Source organism: Heteronotia binoei, chromosome 4 (genome assembly GCF_032191835.1).
Source record: "Heteronotia binoei isolate CCM8104 ecotype False Entrance Well chromosome 4, APGP_CSIRO_Hbin_v1, whole genome shotgun sequence".
Taxonomy (NCBI): domain Eukaryota; kingdom Metazoa; phylum Chordata; class Lepidosauria; order Squamata; family Gekkonidae; genus Heteronotia; species Heteronotia binoei.
Genome location: NC_083226.1, coordinates 118713795 through 118733109, shown reverse-complemented (window position 1 = coordinate 118733109; position 19315 = coordinate 118713795). Strand labels below are relative to the sequence as shown.

General features: G+C 45.0%; 1 protein-coding gene across 4 annotated transcripts in view; it reads right to left on the bottom strand.

Moving 5' to 3' along the window:
- The window catches only part of MCTP1 (multiple C2 and transmembrane domain containing 1), a 457667-nt gene that overhangs the window by 313799 nt on the left and 124553 nt on the right, over positions 1–19315 (bottom strand). Inside the window, exon 1 of one of the 4 annotated variants that reach the window (XM_060235686.1) lies at positions 18966–19106. The exons of 2 other annotated variants lie outside the window; for them this stretch is intronic. In XM_060235686.1, the coding sequence (XP_060091669.1) occupies positions 18966–18989 (24 nt within the window). In that variant the 5' untranslated portion in view covers positions 18990–19106. Of the gene's footprint in view, positions 1–18959; positions 19107–19315 lie in introns of those variants that run through there. One more of the 4 variants, XM_060235685.1, reaches the window with a different exon arrangement.

Below are 19315 nucleotides of genomic sequence, written 5' to 3'. Positions count from 1 at the left end.
AACATTTTCTTTTTAATAAACACTTCATTGCTTTTGATGCTGATAGGGTTCTTTGTACTACATAGACCTCCACCATCTTGGACACACTATTTTAAAAGAAGTGCTGGGGGAGAGAGGCAGTTGGCAAATGGCTGTTCCTTCAGGAGAGCGCAAGGCCATTAACTGTCTCTGTGATGACCAGGTGCTGGGCTACAGGAGACACAGGCAAGGCCTCAGAACTTGGAAGGGAAGCTGGGAGTCCTGACCCTCCCAGTGGGCAATTTTATACAAAGGTCAGGTGGCAGGCTACCTGAGAGTGGAAGAAAACAGAGTTTAGCTATCTGGCTGATGTACCAGAACAACAGCAAATACCCTGCCAAGCCTGTTGGAGACTCAGCTGTATTGGGCTCCTTTGTGCAGCCCCTTTAAACATACCCATCTAAAGGGACTGTCCAACAGAGCCCAAAACAACTGACCAGTGGGGAGACTGCTCCCTGCTTGCTCAGCTGCTCTTTGGGCTGTCTTCTGCCATCCCTTTGAAAGTTTAAAGGAACCACACAAGACAGCTCAGCTATATGAACCACATTCCAAACCATGTTTGTCCAAAAACCACGAACCAAACTGCATTCTCCCATCCCTACTTCCTACCTTGACTTGGATGGCCACATCATGGATAATCATAGATTCATGTCATTGTAACCGAGGTTAGATGTAATAACATGCCTGATACAGAATGCCACAGCTCAATTACAATCCAGTACTGGTCAGAGAAAGCACATTACACTCATTCTGCAGTCACTGCATTGGTTAGCAATTAGTTTTTTATTTGATTCAAGGTATCTACCCTATACGTCCTTCATAACCTGGACCCACATATCCACAGGGCCAGTTCTCCCAGTATGCTCTACTGCAACACCTTCACTCATCTGAGCAAAGCCTTTTGAAGGTGCGACACTGAACAAAATGAGTGACTGCCTTTCCTGAACATTCTTTGCAGTGGGCCCCACCTGATGGAATAGCCTATCCAAAGAGATCAGGAAGACTCCATAGTTAGTACGATTCCACCTAATGTGAAGTGAAAACTTTTCAGAAGGTATGTCTTGTTCTACAACTTTGTGAGATGTAGATTAGTCTGGGACACAATGGACCCAAAGTCACCCAACTTACTTCCTGAGTGAGTGGGGATCTCCAGGTTCAACAATATGTATCTGTTACATTGCACAGGCTCTTTTTACTTCAAAAAGTGATTATTCACCAATTGGTGATACTCTTATATCTTCCACTAGTTATCCTTACAGCTGATTTTATAGAAAGTCTTAGGAAAGTGCAAGAAACAAAAACATCCTCACTCTAGCACAATATTTATTATTTTACCTTAACAAGGTGAAAAATAAAATTAACATTTATGCCAAACCCACACATTAGGCAGACTAGACAGATTAGTATCATAAGAGTTGGAAGGGACCTCCAGGGTCGCACTGGTTTAACACGGAAGCTGCGGCAATTAAAGCGGGAACTCAGACGACTGCAGAGGCAATGGCGGCGTACTCGAGACGAAGTGACCCGAACATCTTATAGAGAGAGTTTGAAGGCCTATGAGATGGCAATCAAATCCGCAAAGAAAGCATTCTTTGTGGCTAAGATTGCGTCCACAACTTCGCGCCCGGCACAACTGTTCGATATAATTCAAGGACTTACAACGCTGCCGCAAGGCAGACCAAATTCTATTGAATTGGAAATAGGCTGCAAGGCTTTTGCGAAATTTTTTGCGGATAAAATCACGTCACTCCACCCTGACCCCCCTGCCAGTTTTGAGACAGTTAGTGAAACCGAGGCCCCGAGCCTGTCTTCGGATTATACTCTGGATGGTTTTAGCCCCCTCAGCCTGGAGGAAGTTGACAGGATTCTCTTATCTGCTCGCCCAACAACTTGTAAATTGGACCCATGCCCCTCCTGGCTTATTAAATCCTGACAGAGGGACATTAGATATCCTGTACGGGATATCATAAATAGATCCCTGATGGAAGGGCATTTTCCAACGCCGCTCAAAGAGGCAGTGGTCCACCCCCTCCTAAAAAAACATCTTTAGACCCGGCCCAATTGGCACATTATTGGCCGGTCTCAAATTTGCCCTTTCTGGGCAAACTTATTGAGAGGGCAGTGGCGATGCAGTTACAGACCTTCCTGGAGGACGCTTCTGTCCTTGACCCATTTCAGTCCGGCTTTCGTCCGGGTCATGGGACGGAGACGGTGTTGGTTGCCCTGGTAGATGACCTTCAACGGCATCTGGATCGGGGTGGCTCAGCGGTGCTGATGCTGTTGGACTTATTGGCTGCGTTCGATACGGTCGACCATCGGCTACTGACGTGCCGCCTTGCCGACGTGGGGATTCAGGGGTTGGCTTTACAGTGGCTTTCCTCTTTCCTTGATAGTCGGGGACAAAGGGTCGCGATTGGGGGGGGAACTATCCCGGAGGTGCACACTTGATTGTGGTGTGCCCCAGGGGGCGGTTCTCTCCCCGATGTTATTTAACATCTATATGCGACCCCTTGCCCATATTGCCCAAAGGTATGGGCTGGGGTGTCACCAGTATGCTGATGACTGTCACGGGCTGAGGCCGGGTCAGGCAAAGTCCAGGGGCAGTCCAAGGTCTGTAGCTGGTGAGCAAAGAGGGTCCAAGGTGCCAAAACCGAATCACAGTCCAGGTATCGCAGGTCAGAGGTTCAGAAGCCAAAGTCAAGGGGTCCAGAAGTCAAAGCCAAAGTCAGGGAGTCCAGAAGCCAAAGTCAAAAGCCAAAGTGGATGCTAGAACGTCAGGTAAGTGACTAGTTGCTTCCACAAAGCCTCCTTCCAAAGCCCACAGCTATATAGCCCTCTGCTGGCTGTTGCCCATTTGGGCTAATTGCTGGCTCAGAGAGGCAGCCAGGATCCTGCTGAGACTCAAGCATCCTCACTCCAGAAGGGCCAGAATCCTTTCAAAACTCAGGGCTCAGGGAGCGTCTTGCTCGTGAGCGTGCCGCCCTCCTCCGATCCCTGAGCCACCCGAGAGGGCGAGGCAGGGGGGCTTGGATCTTCTCCAGTAGGAGGCAGGGGCACTGGTGCAGATGGCAGGGGCACAGTTTCTTCTGCAGGGTCCCCAGCACCCATGACAATGACACCCAGCTCTATCTGCTGATGGATGGCCAACCGGTCTGCGCCCCAGAAAATCTGGATCGGGCATTACAGGCCGTGGCTGAGTGGCTCAGACTGAGCGGACTGAGACTAAATCCTGCGAAGACAGAGGTCCTTTGCTTGGGTCGTCGGAGACCGGGGGGGGGGGGGAATCCCCCTGCCAGTTTTTGACGGTGCGCCGCTGACGGCGGCGGACAGGGTCAAGAGCCTGGGGGTACTATTGGAGCCTTCTTTAAAGATGGAGGCTCAGATAGCAGCCGCTGCCAAGTCCGCGTTTTTTCATCTTAGGTGGGCAAGGCAGTTGCCCCCCTTCCTGGAGCGCGATGACCTAGCAACAGTGATCCATGCTACGGTCACCTCGAGGTTGGACTACTGCAATGCCCTCTACATGGGGCTGCCCCTGTCCCGAACTTGGAAACTGCAGCTGGTGCAGAATGCCGCGGCCCGGCTGTTATTGGGTCTCCCAAAGTGGGGATCCATTCGGCCGGGTCTTCGGACCCTGCACTGGCTTCCAGTGATGTACCGAGTTCGGTACAAGGTGCTGGTCATTACCTTTAAAGCCCTATATGGCCTGGGACCTGCCTACCTGAAGGACCGTCTCTCCCCACATGTTCCCCAGAGAGTGCTGAAATCGGGAACCCAAAATCTTCTCGCTATCCCTGGGCCAAAAGAAACCCGCTTAAAATCCACTAGAGACAGGGCCTTCTCTGTTATGGCCCCTACATGGTGGAATCAGCTGCCGGAGGAGGTGAGGGCCCTGCGAGACCTTGTTCAGTTCCGCAGGGCCTGTAAGACGACCCTCTTCCGGCTAGCTTACACCTAGCTGAGACGAGAAACTCAATGTAGCTTTGCCAGACTCCTGTTCACATAGTTTTGGAATGTTTAATGGTTTTAAGGTTTTAACTGTTCTAAATGTTTTAATTGTTTATATATTCAAATATTTGTTTAATTTTATGTTTGACTAATTGTTGGGAGCCGCCCTGAGCCACTTGTGGGAAGGGTGGGATACAAATCATAAATAAATAAATAAATAAATCTAGTCCAACCCCCTGCACAATGCAGGGAACTCACAAATACCACCCCCTACATTCACAGGATCCTCATTGCTGTCAGATGGCCATCTAGCCTCTGTTTAAAAACCTCCAAGGAAGGAGAGCCCACCTGTTTGTGAAGCATCACCTTTAAACAACAGGAAATTTCTCTCCAAAAGATTCAGTCACAGATAGTAATAACTATGTATAGCATATGATTAATTGGCCATGCAAGGTCAGCATAACTTGTATGGAGACAGAAGGACAGCAGAGAATTAATTAAATCAGCTTTGCTGCAGCTTTCCTTCATTTATAAAATGAATATGTGTGAATACAGAGGTTTATACAGTGAATGGCTGTGCCATACCGGTGCTGATAGTCATCTGACGGATTTAAATTAAGTTTTCTTAAGGAAATTAAATTAAATATTAAAATTATTTTCAATAAAGGCGAAAACAATAATTTAGCAATCCTAACCTTGTACTAACAAAAAACTTGATTATGCATTTACGTAAAAGGCAGTGAACTGGTACCATCCACACACAAGGCTTCTGTATACTTGGAAAACTCCTTTGGCATGATTTTTTAAAAGTAAATTAAACAATGGTTTATGGTTTATTGGATTTATATCCCGCCCTCCCCACCAAAGCAGGCTCAGGGCGGCTCCCAACAGTAAAATCAAACAATTCACTCATATTACTTACATCCTAAATTAAAATTAAACAATTAAAACAGTCAAAACAGACTTGTGCTAACATCATTTGATATTATCAAAGATTTCAGGTTTTCACGGCTGGTAACATCATTAGGGTTTGTAGAATCTTTCAGGATCAAGTGCCGTGTTCTACTGGAGAAAGTTTTCCTTCCAGACGTTTCGTTCTCAGCTGCGGAGAACATCCTCAGTGGCGTTGCAGCCGGAGCAGGCGCTCAGACCTTCTTGGCTGCTGTGCATTGAGTGGGGCCAGGGCTGCTGGAGAGCTGCTATTTGTAGGCTGGAGGGGGTGTGATGAAAGGGCAATTGGTTTGTGGATGTGCCCATTGTTTGGTGGGGCTTCCTGGAAGGGTAGTGATAAGGAAACTGGCTGTTGAATGTGACCATTGTTCTGTGTTAACTGCTGGGAAGGTTGGAAGGGGTTTGAAGATAAGGAAGATGGTTGTTGACTGTGCTGATTGTTCTGTGGAATTTGCTGGTTGTTCTGAGACTTTCTGCAATTTATAGTCTGTAGGGTATTTTGCAGAGCTGGGTACCAAGATTGGTGGATGAAAATGCCTTCTTCCTTTCTGTTAAAATTCTGCTAGTGTTTGTAAATCTCGATAGCTTCTCTGTTCAGGCGGGTATGATAATGTGAGACCGTAGAAAGGACTTCAGTTCTTTCAAAGTGGATGACGTGGTCTCCTTCTTGAAGTGCATGTTCAGCTACAGCTGATTTTTCTGGCTGAAACAAGCGACAGTGTCTCTTGTGTTCAGTGAGACGGGTGTTGATACTGCCTTGGGTAGTGCCAATGTAGACTGCACCACAGGAGCAGGGTATTTTGTAGACTCCAGGGGTTGAAAGTGGATCTCTCATATCTTTGGCTGAGTGCAGCATGTGGTGGATCTGTTGCGTGGGCTTGAAGACTGTGTCAACATTATGGCGTTTGAGAATTTTGCCAATGCGGAAGGAAAACTTTCTCCAGTAGAACACGGCACTTGATCCCGAAAGATTCTACAAACCCTAATGATGTTACCAGCCGTGAAAACCTGAAATCTTTGATAACATGCCTCTACGGGGAGGAATCCTACCACCTGATCCGACGGCTGGAGACACTTCGCAAGAGAAAAGCCCAACTCCTCTGCTCACTCACCTTTCTGCTACGCTGCCGAGATACAGAGATAACTCCCCACTTTCTACAGCAAAAACACCACTTCAGTACTCCATCTGCTCACCGCATCTATAACCGTATGGAAAGAGCTCTACTACGTGACAGAATACACCAAACCCGGCGGGATCTAGCCCTCAACGACCGCCAACTTCTTCTCATTCACCTTGAACTCAGCAACAAACTACAGAAAAATGACTGGGACCTTGTTGACCGTATCACTCACACTTCTCATATATCCACCATGGGTCTGGCAACTGAGCGACAAAAACGAAAGTATAACAACATCTCCAGAACCAAGCAACCCTCTCCTACAGTGGACACAACGCACAGTCGTCAACCTGTCCAAACGACAACTGACAACAGCTGAAATCTCTGTGCTCTCCAAAGGAGGGAACTTCGCCATCACCCCTTCCAGAATTCCTACAGAAGACATTATCGCTAACATTGAAGCCAGTATTCGCAACCTCCCACGACACATTACAGAAGAAATAAGAAGAGAATCATCAAGAATCTTACAACACGCTAAACCTTCAAAAAGCAACCTCACCCATGCAGAAAGATCAGCTCTAAAAACCCTCAACACTGACAAGGACATACTGGTTCTTGCAGCGGATAAGGGGAACGCCACAGTTATTCTCAATACAGAAGACTACCATAATAAAATTCAGGACCTTCTCAAGCCAGATACATACAGGAAACTTCGCTGTGATCCCACCACAAGAATACTTCGGAAAACAAATCTGTTCATCAAAGGCTCTTCAATACCAATTGAGGATCAACGCCTGCTCAGAAAGTCTGAAGTTCTGCCCCCCAGACTGTACGGCCTACCTAAGATCACAAACCCAATGTTCCTCTTTGACTGATAGTCAACGCCATCGGCTCACCTACCTACGCCATAGCCAAACACTTGACCGGCCTTCTTCAACCCCGTGTGGGCAACACCACCTCTTACATTAGGGACTCATCACATTTTTTGGAAAAAATCAAACCCCTAAAACTCCAACCAAGCGATCTTTTAGTAAGCTTCGATGTCATCTCGTTGTTCACCATGGTTCCCGTCCAACTACAACACATCTTTCCTGATGACATCACTGCCCTATTCCACCACGTGCTCACTACTACCTACTTCCAATGGAACAATAACTTTTATAAACAGATCGATGGAGTTGCCATGGGAAGCCCCCTTAGTCCTGTCATCGCTAACTTTTACATGGAAACCTTTGAAGATACAGCACTAAGATCTGCCCTCCTAAAACCGCGTTGCTGGCTCCGATATGTGGATGATGTTTTTGCCATCTGGAGTCATGGAGAGGCTGCTTTGAATAACTTTCTCCTTCATCTGAATTCAGTCCATCTTCGTATCCAGTTCACCGTGGAGAAAGAAAACAATGGTCAACTTGCCTTTCTTGACGTTCTCATTACCAGGAAAGATGACGGAAAACTCGGCCACACTGTATTCAGGAAACCCACACACACCGATCGCTATCTAAATAAGAATTCCAATCATCATCCTCGCCAAAAACGTACAGTTGTAAAAACCCTCATTCACCGTGCATCACGCATCTGTGAACCAAGCCAACTCCAACAGGAACTACACCACCTCAAACAGTCACTGCAGGCCAATGGATACTCCCAACAAGAAATTAGAAGAGCCCTCCATCCCAGGAGACCATCCACACCAAATCCCGAGCCACACACAAATGTGGGTACAGCCTTCCTGTCCTACATAAAATCTGTCACCGACCGCATTGGCAAAATTCTCAAACGCCATCATGTTGACACAGTTTTCAAGCCCACACAACAGATCCGCCACATGCTGCGCTCGGCCAAAGATATGAGAGATCCACTTTCAACCCCTGGAGTCTACAAAATATCCTGCTCCTGTGGTGCAGTCTACATTGGCACTACCCAACGCAGTATCAACACCCGTCTCACTGAACACAAGAGACACCGTCGCTTGTTTCAGCCAGAAAAATCAGCTGTAGCTGAACATGCACTTCAAGAAGGAGACCACGTCATCCACTTTGAAAGAACTGAAGTCCTTTCTACGGTCTCACATTATCATACCCGCCTGAACAGAAAAGCTATTGAGATTTACAAACACCAGCAGAATTTTAACAGAAAGGAAGAAGGCATTTTCATCCACCAATCTTGGTACCCAGCTCTGCAAAATACCCTACAGACTATAAATTGCAGAAAGTCTCAGAACAACCAGCAAATTCCACAGAACAATCAGCACAGTCAACAACCATCTTCCTTATCTTCAAACCCCTTCCAACCTTCCCAGCAATTAACACAGAACAATGGTCACATTCAACAGCCAGTTTCCTTATCACTACCCTTCCAGGAAGCCCCACCAAACAATGGGCACATCCACAAACCAACTGCCCTTTCATCACACCCCCTCCAGCCTACAAATAGCAGCTCTCCAGCAGCCCTGGCCCCACTCAATGCACAGCAGCCAAGAAGGTCTGAGCGCCTGCTCCGACTGCAACGCCACTGAGGATGTTCTCCGCAGCTGAGAACGAAACGTCTGGAAGGAAAACTTTCTCCAGTAGAAAACGGCACTTGATCCCGAAAGATTCTACAAACCCTAATCATTTGATATTGTTTCAATGAAGAGGAAAAGGGGGAAAACATCCTTTGATAAACTGTAGCATGCTCATTGCCCTTAGATCATTGAACGAAGTCACGTGTCTTTTTTTTTTTTAAGGGGAGTGGGATGGGCTGCTAAAACTCCTTATACTACCTTACAATATTTTAGTGGGGGTAAGAATTCCTTACCAGTTGTCCTGAGGCTCCTTACAGCCTGTGATTCTGTACAACCTGCTCATTTATACAATATTGCAAAAGTTAATAAGGGCTCAAACAAAGATTTCTATCAAACTTTGATGGCAATTGACATCAAATTCCCAAATTACATTTTCAGTAATTTGTGCCAAAACTAGACATTAATGGCACTCAACCAGGACATATAGCTAAGAAATAAAAGTCCAAATGTCTATCTGTAGCACAGAATGGGAGGATTTAATCTAATATCAATTCAACTTCCATACAGACATACTCCATCCTTAACACTAGAGTTCCATTTATGGATTCACATTCCCAGTGTTAATGTTTACCATTCAGTGAGAGAGTACAATTCTGAACAAAATACAAAACTGAAATCAGCACATTAACATGTATTCACAGCTATACCATCACATCCCAAAGGCACAGAATAGATTGCAACAGTTTTCCAAACACAATATTTCTGCTCTTAATGGGCTCATAATTTAGAATATCTATCTAAATGATTAAGCATAGTAATTTTGGCCAAGGATAAACACATTTTTTCCTATTAAACCTGTGTCATCAACAATTCTCTTCAGTAGCACTCATCCCACCTTTGTCTCTTTTCTCACCTGTTTCTCCATGTCAACATGAAACATGAAATCAAGATGGATAATAAAGTTGCAACCAACCCCACAAGGCCATAATCATACTGCTGATGTGGTCCATAAGTGGCTGAGGTTGACAAAGTCAAATACTTTCTCCTTTGTCTACCAAAATCAGTAGCTATTCACAAATGGATATGTGCTACTGGCATATGACCTGAAGAGAAATTTTAGCCTTGAATATTTTTCTAAAGTCCACCCTTTTCCACGCTGTCTCTTTCCTCCATTTTCCTTAAGAGCATAATGGAAATGCCATTACACAACCAGACTTATGCTAGTATCAAACCTGATCAGGAACTTCAGTAATAAGATTTAGTGAATAAAGTTGCTTTGAGCTCTGCCATGAACAACACTCAGCTTCAAGAGAGATTTCCATTAGTGGAATGAGATTCTGTCCTGTCCACAAGAGTAAATTAAAGTTGTGGCTGGGTTCCCAAAAGGTATCACAATCATTGCTGCTGCTTCTTGCCTACATCAATTGTGCAGGGAGAGTTACAAATGCTAGCCCCCAAGCCCCTAGGATGGGGGCGACTTTGCCCAGAAAATGGATCTGCAGCCAAGCACTCAAACTGATAAGGTTAGCCAAGCCTTTTTCCATCCATTGGCTGAGGTCTCCTTCCCCCCCACCCCCGCCTTTATTCTTTGCTACCTGCTGACTGGGAAGGAGGATGGGGAATGGGGATTATTCTGACAACCACAATTTACATTGAGATCACTTCACTCTATTTATTTTGACACACGCATATTAAAAGAAAGGAAGAGGTACAGGAAAGAGTTGTGTTGTGATAAGGGTAAAGGAGAATTTAAGGGAAATTATTTTGGCTCATTCTAAAAAGTTTTTTTCTAATTAGATTTCTCTGTGTCTCTCTGGGATTTTATTTTCTTTCAAAAAGGAATTATAAAATTTGATTAGGAATTACAAAACTTGGATTGGATTTCATTGTTTTAATGACTGGAAGTAGATAGCTAAGGAGATTCCATAAGAAATGTTAAATATTTTACAATATGCATTTATGGTTCCATATGTTCCAGTTCAACCCACCCCCCTCTCTTGCCTCCCACCTGGCCAGCTCCCATTCTTCACATTAACCTCCACCTTCGCTTTTTTAAATGTTTCACTATTGTTTCATTGAGTGGATTTCATCCACTCAGAAATCAACACCTTATTTCACTTGAAGAGATCCCCCTCTCCATTTCTAACTTTTTTTTTAAAAATGAAACCTAACAGTACAACTTGCAGTCTTTGCTTGTGGAGCTGATTGAGATATGTGTGTTCCAGAAGAATTTGTGGAAATCATTCCACTGAAAAACAAAACCACATGCGATTACATCTACAATAGCATGTTAGGGGCTCAGGATAAAACTGGTACTGTGCAAAAGTGGTAGGTCTGGTCACAGATGGAGCACTGCAGGGGGGGGGGAGCTGGATTTGCTGCAAAATGCAAAGAAAAATTAGTGGCTGCAAACTCACAACATCAGTTTTTCCAAAGTCATTACATTTTGCACCAGAAAACTCTGTGCACCAGGAAACTGGCACAATGAAGATGGATAATGTGATGTATGGTCATAAAAGTGGTGTACCAAGAAGAGGAGGAGGAATTTGGATTTAAACCTCGTCCTTCACTACCCAAAGGAGCCTCAGAGCAGCTTACAATCTCTTTTCCCTTCTCCTTCCCACAACAGATACCCTGTGAGGCAGGTGAGGGGGAGAGAGTTCTCCAAGAACTGCTGTTGAGCAGAACAACTCTTAGAGAGTTATGACTGACCCAAGATCACACCACAGCTGCATGCAGAGGAGTGGAAAATCAAACCCAGTTCTCCCAGATAAGAGTCAGCACTCTTAACCATTACCAAACTGGCTCCTGGGGCAGGGGATGCACTCTGCTCGAGGTGCAGCTTTAGGAAGGCCCTTGACCAAGGGCAGCCCTAGGGCATCTGGCAAAATCCAGTTGGAAAGTGCACTAAAAGTGAGTTGAAAGTACATTACTTTTTGTGTGTAATCGCAGCCTAAGACTGGCTAGACTTCCCTTTCTCCAAAGACCGAAGCAAACTTGCTTAACAGATCATACAACCAAGCCAGCACACTGATAGCTGCTATACTGTCAGCCTGCAGGTCATTTTCTCCAACAGTCTATCTTTTTTCTCTTCTTTTCCTTGCATCCAGCTCAGTCAGAACTTGCAAAGAAGCAATTAGGCTGTTTTAGCAAGATAAAACAATCTTTCCATCTCTTAATTTCCACATGTTTCTCATTCATTTTTGTCATCTAATTTTTCTGTTTCTCCCTCCCACCTTTATTTTGACATATTAGTCTCCAAAACTTCTAATCTCTATCCTGCTTGGTGACAGAATGTATTTAAGATTAGCGTAGTAGCAAACCTAACAGTATGAACAGAAGGCTATGATTCTGTGCTTGACATCAGCTAGCATTGCCACAGGGGCACTGGGTTTGGTGAGCACTGTTCATTGTATTGGTTATGCTGGGCTTGCAAAAATGCCCTCCCTTCAGTTTCTACTGCAGAGATCCGCCGGTTAACTTAAGTCTTTTAAAAACAATGTAGGATGGGAGCACTTTCACTGGGGAGTAGTGCACTTCTTAATATCCTACCTGGCAAAGCTTGTGATCGCTATTTTGTGATGCTTTGACAGTGTTCATTAGTTAGTACAAAGACAGACTTCTAGCTATCCAAAATGCCTTGTAGATGTTAGGAATGGTAAACCCTTGGGCTTTAAAAAGAGAACAGGAGCCCTCCCAAGTGCCTGCTCAACAGGTGTAATTAAATTTTTTTTGTGACACACAGCTGACTTATCGCAACCCTGAGATCTGATGAGATCAGGATATCCTGGGGCTATCCAAATCAGAGCTAGGCTGAGAGTAATGTGACTGGCCAAGGTCACCCAATAAGTTTCCAGGGAATGGATGGGGATTCAAACCTGGATTTCCCAGATCCTAGTCTGACATTTTAACCTCTACACCAGGAGTCCTCAACCTACGGCCCGCGGGCCAGATGCGGCCCGCTGAGGACGTTTATGCGGCCCGCCGGGTTATGGCAAAATCAGACCGGAAGTGACGTTCGACCTAAACTTGCGTTAACAACGCACACTTCCGGCACTGGGCTGAGGCGGCGGAGACAGAGTGTGAGGTGATACCGAGGTGAGGTGAGTTCCCAGGCCGGGGTGTGTGGTGGGGGGGGGGAGGGAGAGAGATGCAGAAGACGGAGAACTGACGGCCCGCGGCCTTGTACAGTAACGGCAGTCCGGCCCTCCAACAGTCTGAGGGACAGTGAACTGGCCCCCTATTTAAAAAGGTTGAGGACCCCTGCTCTACACCACACTGGTTCTCATGATGGAATAGTGTGTTGGAATTTGATAATAACGAAAGGAAAAAGACAATGGAGGGAATTTTTATTTATTTATTTATTCGTGATTTATATCCCGCCCTTCCCACGAGTGGCTCAGGGTGGCTTCCAAAAATTGGTCAAACATAAAAATTAAACAATTTAAGTATATAAACAATTAAATATTTAAAACAGTTAAAACCTTAAAAACCAGTTAACATTTCGATTACATATAAACAGACGTCTGGCCAAGTTACATCGAGTTTTCATCCTAGCTAGGTGTAAGCCAGCTGGAAGAGGGTCGTCTTACAGGCCCTGCGGAACTGAACCAGGTCCCGCAGGGCCCTCACCTCCTCCAGCAGCTGATTCCACCATGTGGGGACCATAACGGAGAAAGCCCTTTCTCTGGTGGATTTCAAGCGGGCTTCTTTTGGCCCGGGGATAGTGAGGAGATTTTGTGTTCCTGACCTCAGTGCTCTCTGGGGAACATGTGGGGAGAGACGGTCCTTCAGGTAGGCAGGTCCCAGGCCATATAGGGCTTTAAAGGTAATAACCAGCACCTTGTACCGGACTCGGTATATCACTGGAAGCCAGTGCAGAGTCCGAAGACCCGGCCGAATGTGTCCCCACTTTGGGAGACCCAATAACAGCCGGGCCGCGGCATTCTGCACCAGCTGCAATTTCCGAGTCCGGGACAGGGGCAGCCCCATGTAGAGGGCATTGCAGTAGTCCAACCTCGAGGTGACCGTAGCATGGATCACTGTTGCTAGGTCGTCGCGCTCCAGGAAGGGGGCCAGCTGCCTTGCCCGCCTAAGATGAAAAAATGCGGACTTGGCAGCGGCTGCTATCTGAGCCTCCATCTTCAAGGAAGGCTCCAACAGCACCCCCAAGCTCCTGACCCTGTCCGCCGCCGTCAGCGGCGCACCATCAAAAACTGGCAGAGGGATCCCCCTTCCCGGGCCGCAGCGACCCAAGCAAAGGACCTCTGTCTTCGTAGGATTTAGCTTCAGCCCAATCAGTCTGAGCCACTCAGCCACGGCCCGTAGTGCCCTGTCAAGATTTTCCGGGGTGCAAACCAGCCAGTCGTCCATCAGTAGATAGAGCTGGGTGTCATCAGCATACTGGTGACACCCCAGCCCATACCTTCGGGCAATCTGGGCAAGAGGCCGCATGTAGATGTTAAATAACATCGGGGAGAGAACTGCCCCTTGGGGCACACCACAGTCGAGTGTGCGCCTCCGGGATAGCTCCCCCCCAATTGCGACCTTTTGTCCCCGACCTTCCAGGAAAGAGGAAAGCCACTGTAAGGCCAACCCCTGAATCCCCGCGTCGGCGAGGCGGCACGTCAGTAGCCGATGGTCGACCGTGTCGAACGCAGCCGACAGGTCTAACAACATCAGCACTGCCGAGCCACCCCGATCCAGATGCCATTGAAGGTCATCCACTAGGGCAACCAACAGTCTCCGTCCCGTGTCCCGGGCGAAAGCCGGACTGAAATGGGTCAAGGACGGAAGCGTCCTCCAGGAAAGTCTGTAACTGCATCGCCACTGCCCTCTCGATAAGTTTACCCAAAAAGGGCAAATTTGAAACCGGACGATAGTGTGCCAATTGGGCCGGATCTAAAGATGGTTTTTTTAGGAGGGGACGGACCACAGCCTCTTTGAGTGGCGTTGGAAAGAAGAAGAAGAAGATATTGGATTTATATCCCACCCTCCACTCCGAAGAGTCTCAGAGCAGCACACAATCTCCTTTACCTTCCTCCCCCACAACAGACACCCTGTGAGGTGGGTGGGGCTGGAGAGGGCTCTCACAGCAGCTGCCCTTTCAAGGACAACCTCTGCTAGAGCTATGGCTGACCCAAGGCCATTTCAGCAGGTGCAAGTGGAGGAGTGGGGAATCAAACCCGGTTCTCCCAGATAAGAGTCCGCACACTTAACCACTACACCAAACTGGCTCTCCAGTGCCCTTCCATTAGGAAAGTGCCCTTCCGTTAGGGATCTATTTATGATATCCCGTACAGGATATCTAAGATCCCTCTGGCAAGATTTGATAAGCCAGGAAGGGCATGGGTCTAACTTACAAGTTGTTGGGCGAGCCGATAAGAGAATCCTGTCAACTTCCTCCAGGCTGAGGGGGCTAAAGCCATCCAGAATATAATCTGAAGACAGGCTCGGAGCCTCAGGTTCGCTGACTGTCTCCAAATTGGCAGGGGGGTCGGGGCGGAGTGACGCGATTTTATCCGCAAAAAAATTCGCAAAAGCCTCACAGCCAATTTCCAATTCAATAGAATTTGGCCTGCCTTGCGGCAGCGTTGTAAGTCCTCTAATTATGTCGAACAATTGTGCCGGGCGCGAAGTTGTGGACGCAATCTTAGCCGCAAAGAATACTCTCTTTGCGGATTTGATTGCCATCTCATAGGCCTTCAAACTCTCCAAAGTTTTGGCCCCATGACTATGAAGGCCCTTTCTTGAATTGCCACCCATTTAGCCACAGACAGCAGAAGCACCTGAAGCAGGCTCTCAGAAGATAACTAGAGTAGACAGGTAGGTTCATATGTAAGCAATTCTTAAGCTATGCTGGCCCTAAGTCACATACAGTTGTCAAGGTTAACACTAGGACCTTGAATTGGGCCTGGAAAAAAAAGAGGGCCAGTGTAATTTGATGCAACAGGTATTGAATGGTATGGTCCCACAATCCACAAGAAGGGGGGCGAACTGTGCAAAAGGGAAAGTTGAGGTAGCTGAGTGGTACAGCAGAGGAAGGAAGATCAGGAGGAGATTTAGAGGGGAGAAGATTCCCTATGTAGCCTGATCCAACAGTCTCAATTAACTTAGAGAAGTTCTGAAGCAGTGAGGTCTGGGCAGAAAAGGAGGGTTTTCTCTATACAGTGATTTCACTAGTGGAGGAACAGTCTTGGGAAGGGGACTGAACCTTTACACCAATAAGCCTTTCCTGTAGAGGCAGAGGAAGAGTCTAGAATGGAGAACTGACCCCAATTTTTCCTATGCCAGGATGCCCCCCTTATATACTGATTTTACTTGGACATTTATTCCTGGGCCAAAATATCATTGATTGCATTTTGGGGTCTATTGGCAGATCTTAGGTCCAACTGGCAAATTGGTGCTAGATATAATTCACTTGTAATCAAATATTAGCACCCCCCCTTTTATGGCATACCTGGAAAATAACCAGTCTTATATTTGGTATCCTAGTCTAACCCTCTAACCACTACACCACACTGACTCTTTCATATCAAACCTTGATCCTTGAGCAATCTCAGACAACACAAGGCCCAAAAGGTAATGGGAGTGAGTCTCAAAAGCAGGTCTCTCCCAGGGCTCTTCTGGGGTAACAACAACCAGCAGATAAGACATTTCCTGATGTGTTCTGCTCTTTTAAATTGTGTTGTACCAAAAGATTATCTAGTTTAAAATCTTTAAATGTGAGTCTTATGTGGGAGTCTGACTTGGGTTGAAAAAAAATTAATCTCCTCCTCCAAAAAGGAGTGCCCAGATTAGCACAGTATATATACAACATAGGATTAAAACTACACTCTGATACCAATTGTTACCAAGCCAACTGAAGGAGCTAGTGAAGCACAGTCCACAAGAACATTTTAAGCTTTATCAACAGCTGTCAAACATCAATGCACACATGAGTTGTTGAAATCACTCCATCTTTGCAAAGAAATTTGAAATGCTTATTCCTATAATCACAATTCAGCATAAGCAAACAAATTTAATCATGTTCTCAATCTAGACTTGCCAATTCCCAGGTGGGGGCAGGGGATTTGGTTTGGAGGCCCTCCCTGGTTTGGAGGCCTTCCCCCCGCTTCAGGGTTGTCAGAAAGTGGGGGAAGGAGAGGGAAATGTCTGCTGGGAACTCTATTATTCCCTAGGGAGATTTATTCCCATAGAAAATAATGGAGAATTGATCCGCGGGTATCTGGGGGGGGCTGTTTTTTGGGGTAGAGGCACCAAATTTCCAGTATAGCATCTAGTGCCTCCCCCCAAAATACTCCCCAAGTTTCAAAAAGATTGGACCAGGGGGTCCAATTCTATGAGCCCCAAAAGAAGGTGCCCGTATCCTTCATTATTTCCTATGGAAGGAAGGGATTGAAAAGGTGTGCCGTCCCTTTAAATGTGATGGCCAGAACTCCCTTTGGAGTTCAATTATGCTTGTTACAGCCTTGATCTTGGCTCCACCCCTAATGTCTCCTGGCTCCACCCCCAAAGTCCCCAGATATTTCTTAAATTGGACTTGGCAACCCTATCTCAATCCCTTTCAGGAATACTGCAAGGTGAGAGCGGAATCCTAAGGGAAACACATGCTTGAGTTTAAAGGGTTCCAGAGTTATGATTTTCAACAGCTGCTTCCAGTTTTTAGTAACTTGTAGCATTCCAACCATTCACACTTTAGGATTGGAAAATTGTTATGATTCGCTACATAATTTATTATAAAGAGTAAACAAAATTTTTATTAGAAAGGTGGTACTGTATGAAGCAGCTGCATTGTTAATTGTGTTTCATTTTCAGCTTGAAGAACAATCACACAGCATTGCAGCCCTTTTTTTTAAAATGCTCAGACTGTGAACAACTGACCATTTCAGAAGACTCTTGAAGAAAATTGTGACCCTGTACATACTGTCATTTAAGCAGATCTCCGCGCATCTTAAACAGAGTTACACCTTTCTAAGCCCACTGACTTCAAGGGATTTAAAATGTTATGCAAAAATTTATCTCACACACACAGGGCTCTTTTTCTGAAAAAAAAAAAGAACTCTCAAGAGGGAAATGAAAGAGAAGCAAACAAGTGCCCCTCATGAACTTTGTTTTTTTGAGAATTTTATTTCCACAAAGAGGTTTTGGAACTCCAATTCTGCCATGTTCCACCAAGAAAAAAGCCCTGCATACACATACATGCAATGTTTATGTAGTGAAAACAGCAACTAAACATAATTAATTTAAAACCGAGGAAGTTTTCTACCCAACAGCTTTGAAATTAGCTTGAGAAAAAAGACTCAAAAACCTTGTTACAGTTCGGCTCATCAAGATAGATTTCTTGCTGCAGAACTCTTATATAACAGTTTCCAAAAATTTAATCAGCATTAAAACAAAGAGAAAGGGTGCACAAGCATTTAATTATATTTTGTTGCAAAAAAAGTTAAACTTATCGGCAGAGATTCAAAACTAGACTTATTAGAATCTCATGCTTTCCCTCAGCACTGTTCAGTACTCTACAAATAATTATTCTAAACAAGAGAAAACAAAATGTTTTAACTGGCATGCTCAGAACCATAATATTCACAGTATGAAGCTTTGTTTTCTATGAATTAAGTATCATCTTACTAGCATTGGGATCCAATATTAAAACTTTTCCAGTGCTAATGGATACATGAACTCTTTAAAAAGATGAAGCATGTCTTTCCACTAAATTTACCACATGCACTTCTTCCTTTTGTGTTTTTAGAAAAAGAGCAGGATTTCAGTAATGCTAATATACAAAAGCAGAAGGTTTGCTACACAGCCTTAAAGATTCTAAGTTAAACTGGCATTTTATTTTTATAAAATCCAGCTGTTATTGTAACCCTAAAAGGATGATTTGCAAGAACATATGAAAAACAGTTTTGTGTTAGTGTTACTAGCAGTCTTTGAGCACTGAGAAACTTATACTTCTATATGGATCAGGCATATCCATTAGGAATTTACATATTTAGATACTTTATTCATTTAAAAATTATGACAAGTATTTAACGCGTTTCTCAACACAGACAGCTGAAGACAGAGCTACAATCTGCTATTTTGCTGCTTCATCATAAGAACTCTGCAAGTACTCTACCCTCATTATCTTAAATAAATACATTTATCTTTACATAAAGAAAAAAAACTTTATGGTAATTCTTATTACAACTCACTGAAACTCTCAATACACTACAGATAACAGGTGCTTCTCACGTTCTGATTATTCTAATTGGATGACTGTGAAAACACTAATCTTAAAACCCCCACAGAATTAATACTTGGCAGATAAAAAGCTTTATTTGCTTTTATTAAAGAATCATGCCCATATGGTTTTTGCACTGGTTCTCTACCGTGAGATTCACTGGAGGATGCTGAAACAAACCAGGGAGGGGGGAAAAAACCCTTACCTTATCTTGCTCAAATGGCAACATTTTTATTGTTTTCAGATAAAATTATTCGCTTCACATGCATCCATTCAGCCTCCAAATTAGTCAGATCAACAGAATAGCAGTTAACAACACCATTCACTTCCAGCCAGCAGCAAGGGCTTCTTTGCACATTACTTGCTGCTCTGAACTGCAGTCACTGGGACTGACTATAAGAGGAAATCATGAAGTGTGAATACAGTTGCTTCACAGCTCAAAAACGATATGACTCAACTAATCTCCCATCTCACAATATTATATCTTTTGTCCTCCCCAAACACTAAATGTGAAATACTGAAGAGTTCTGATGGAGACTTAAAACAAATGATTGT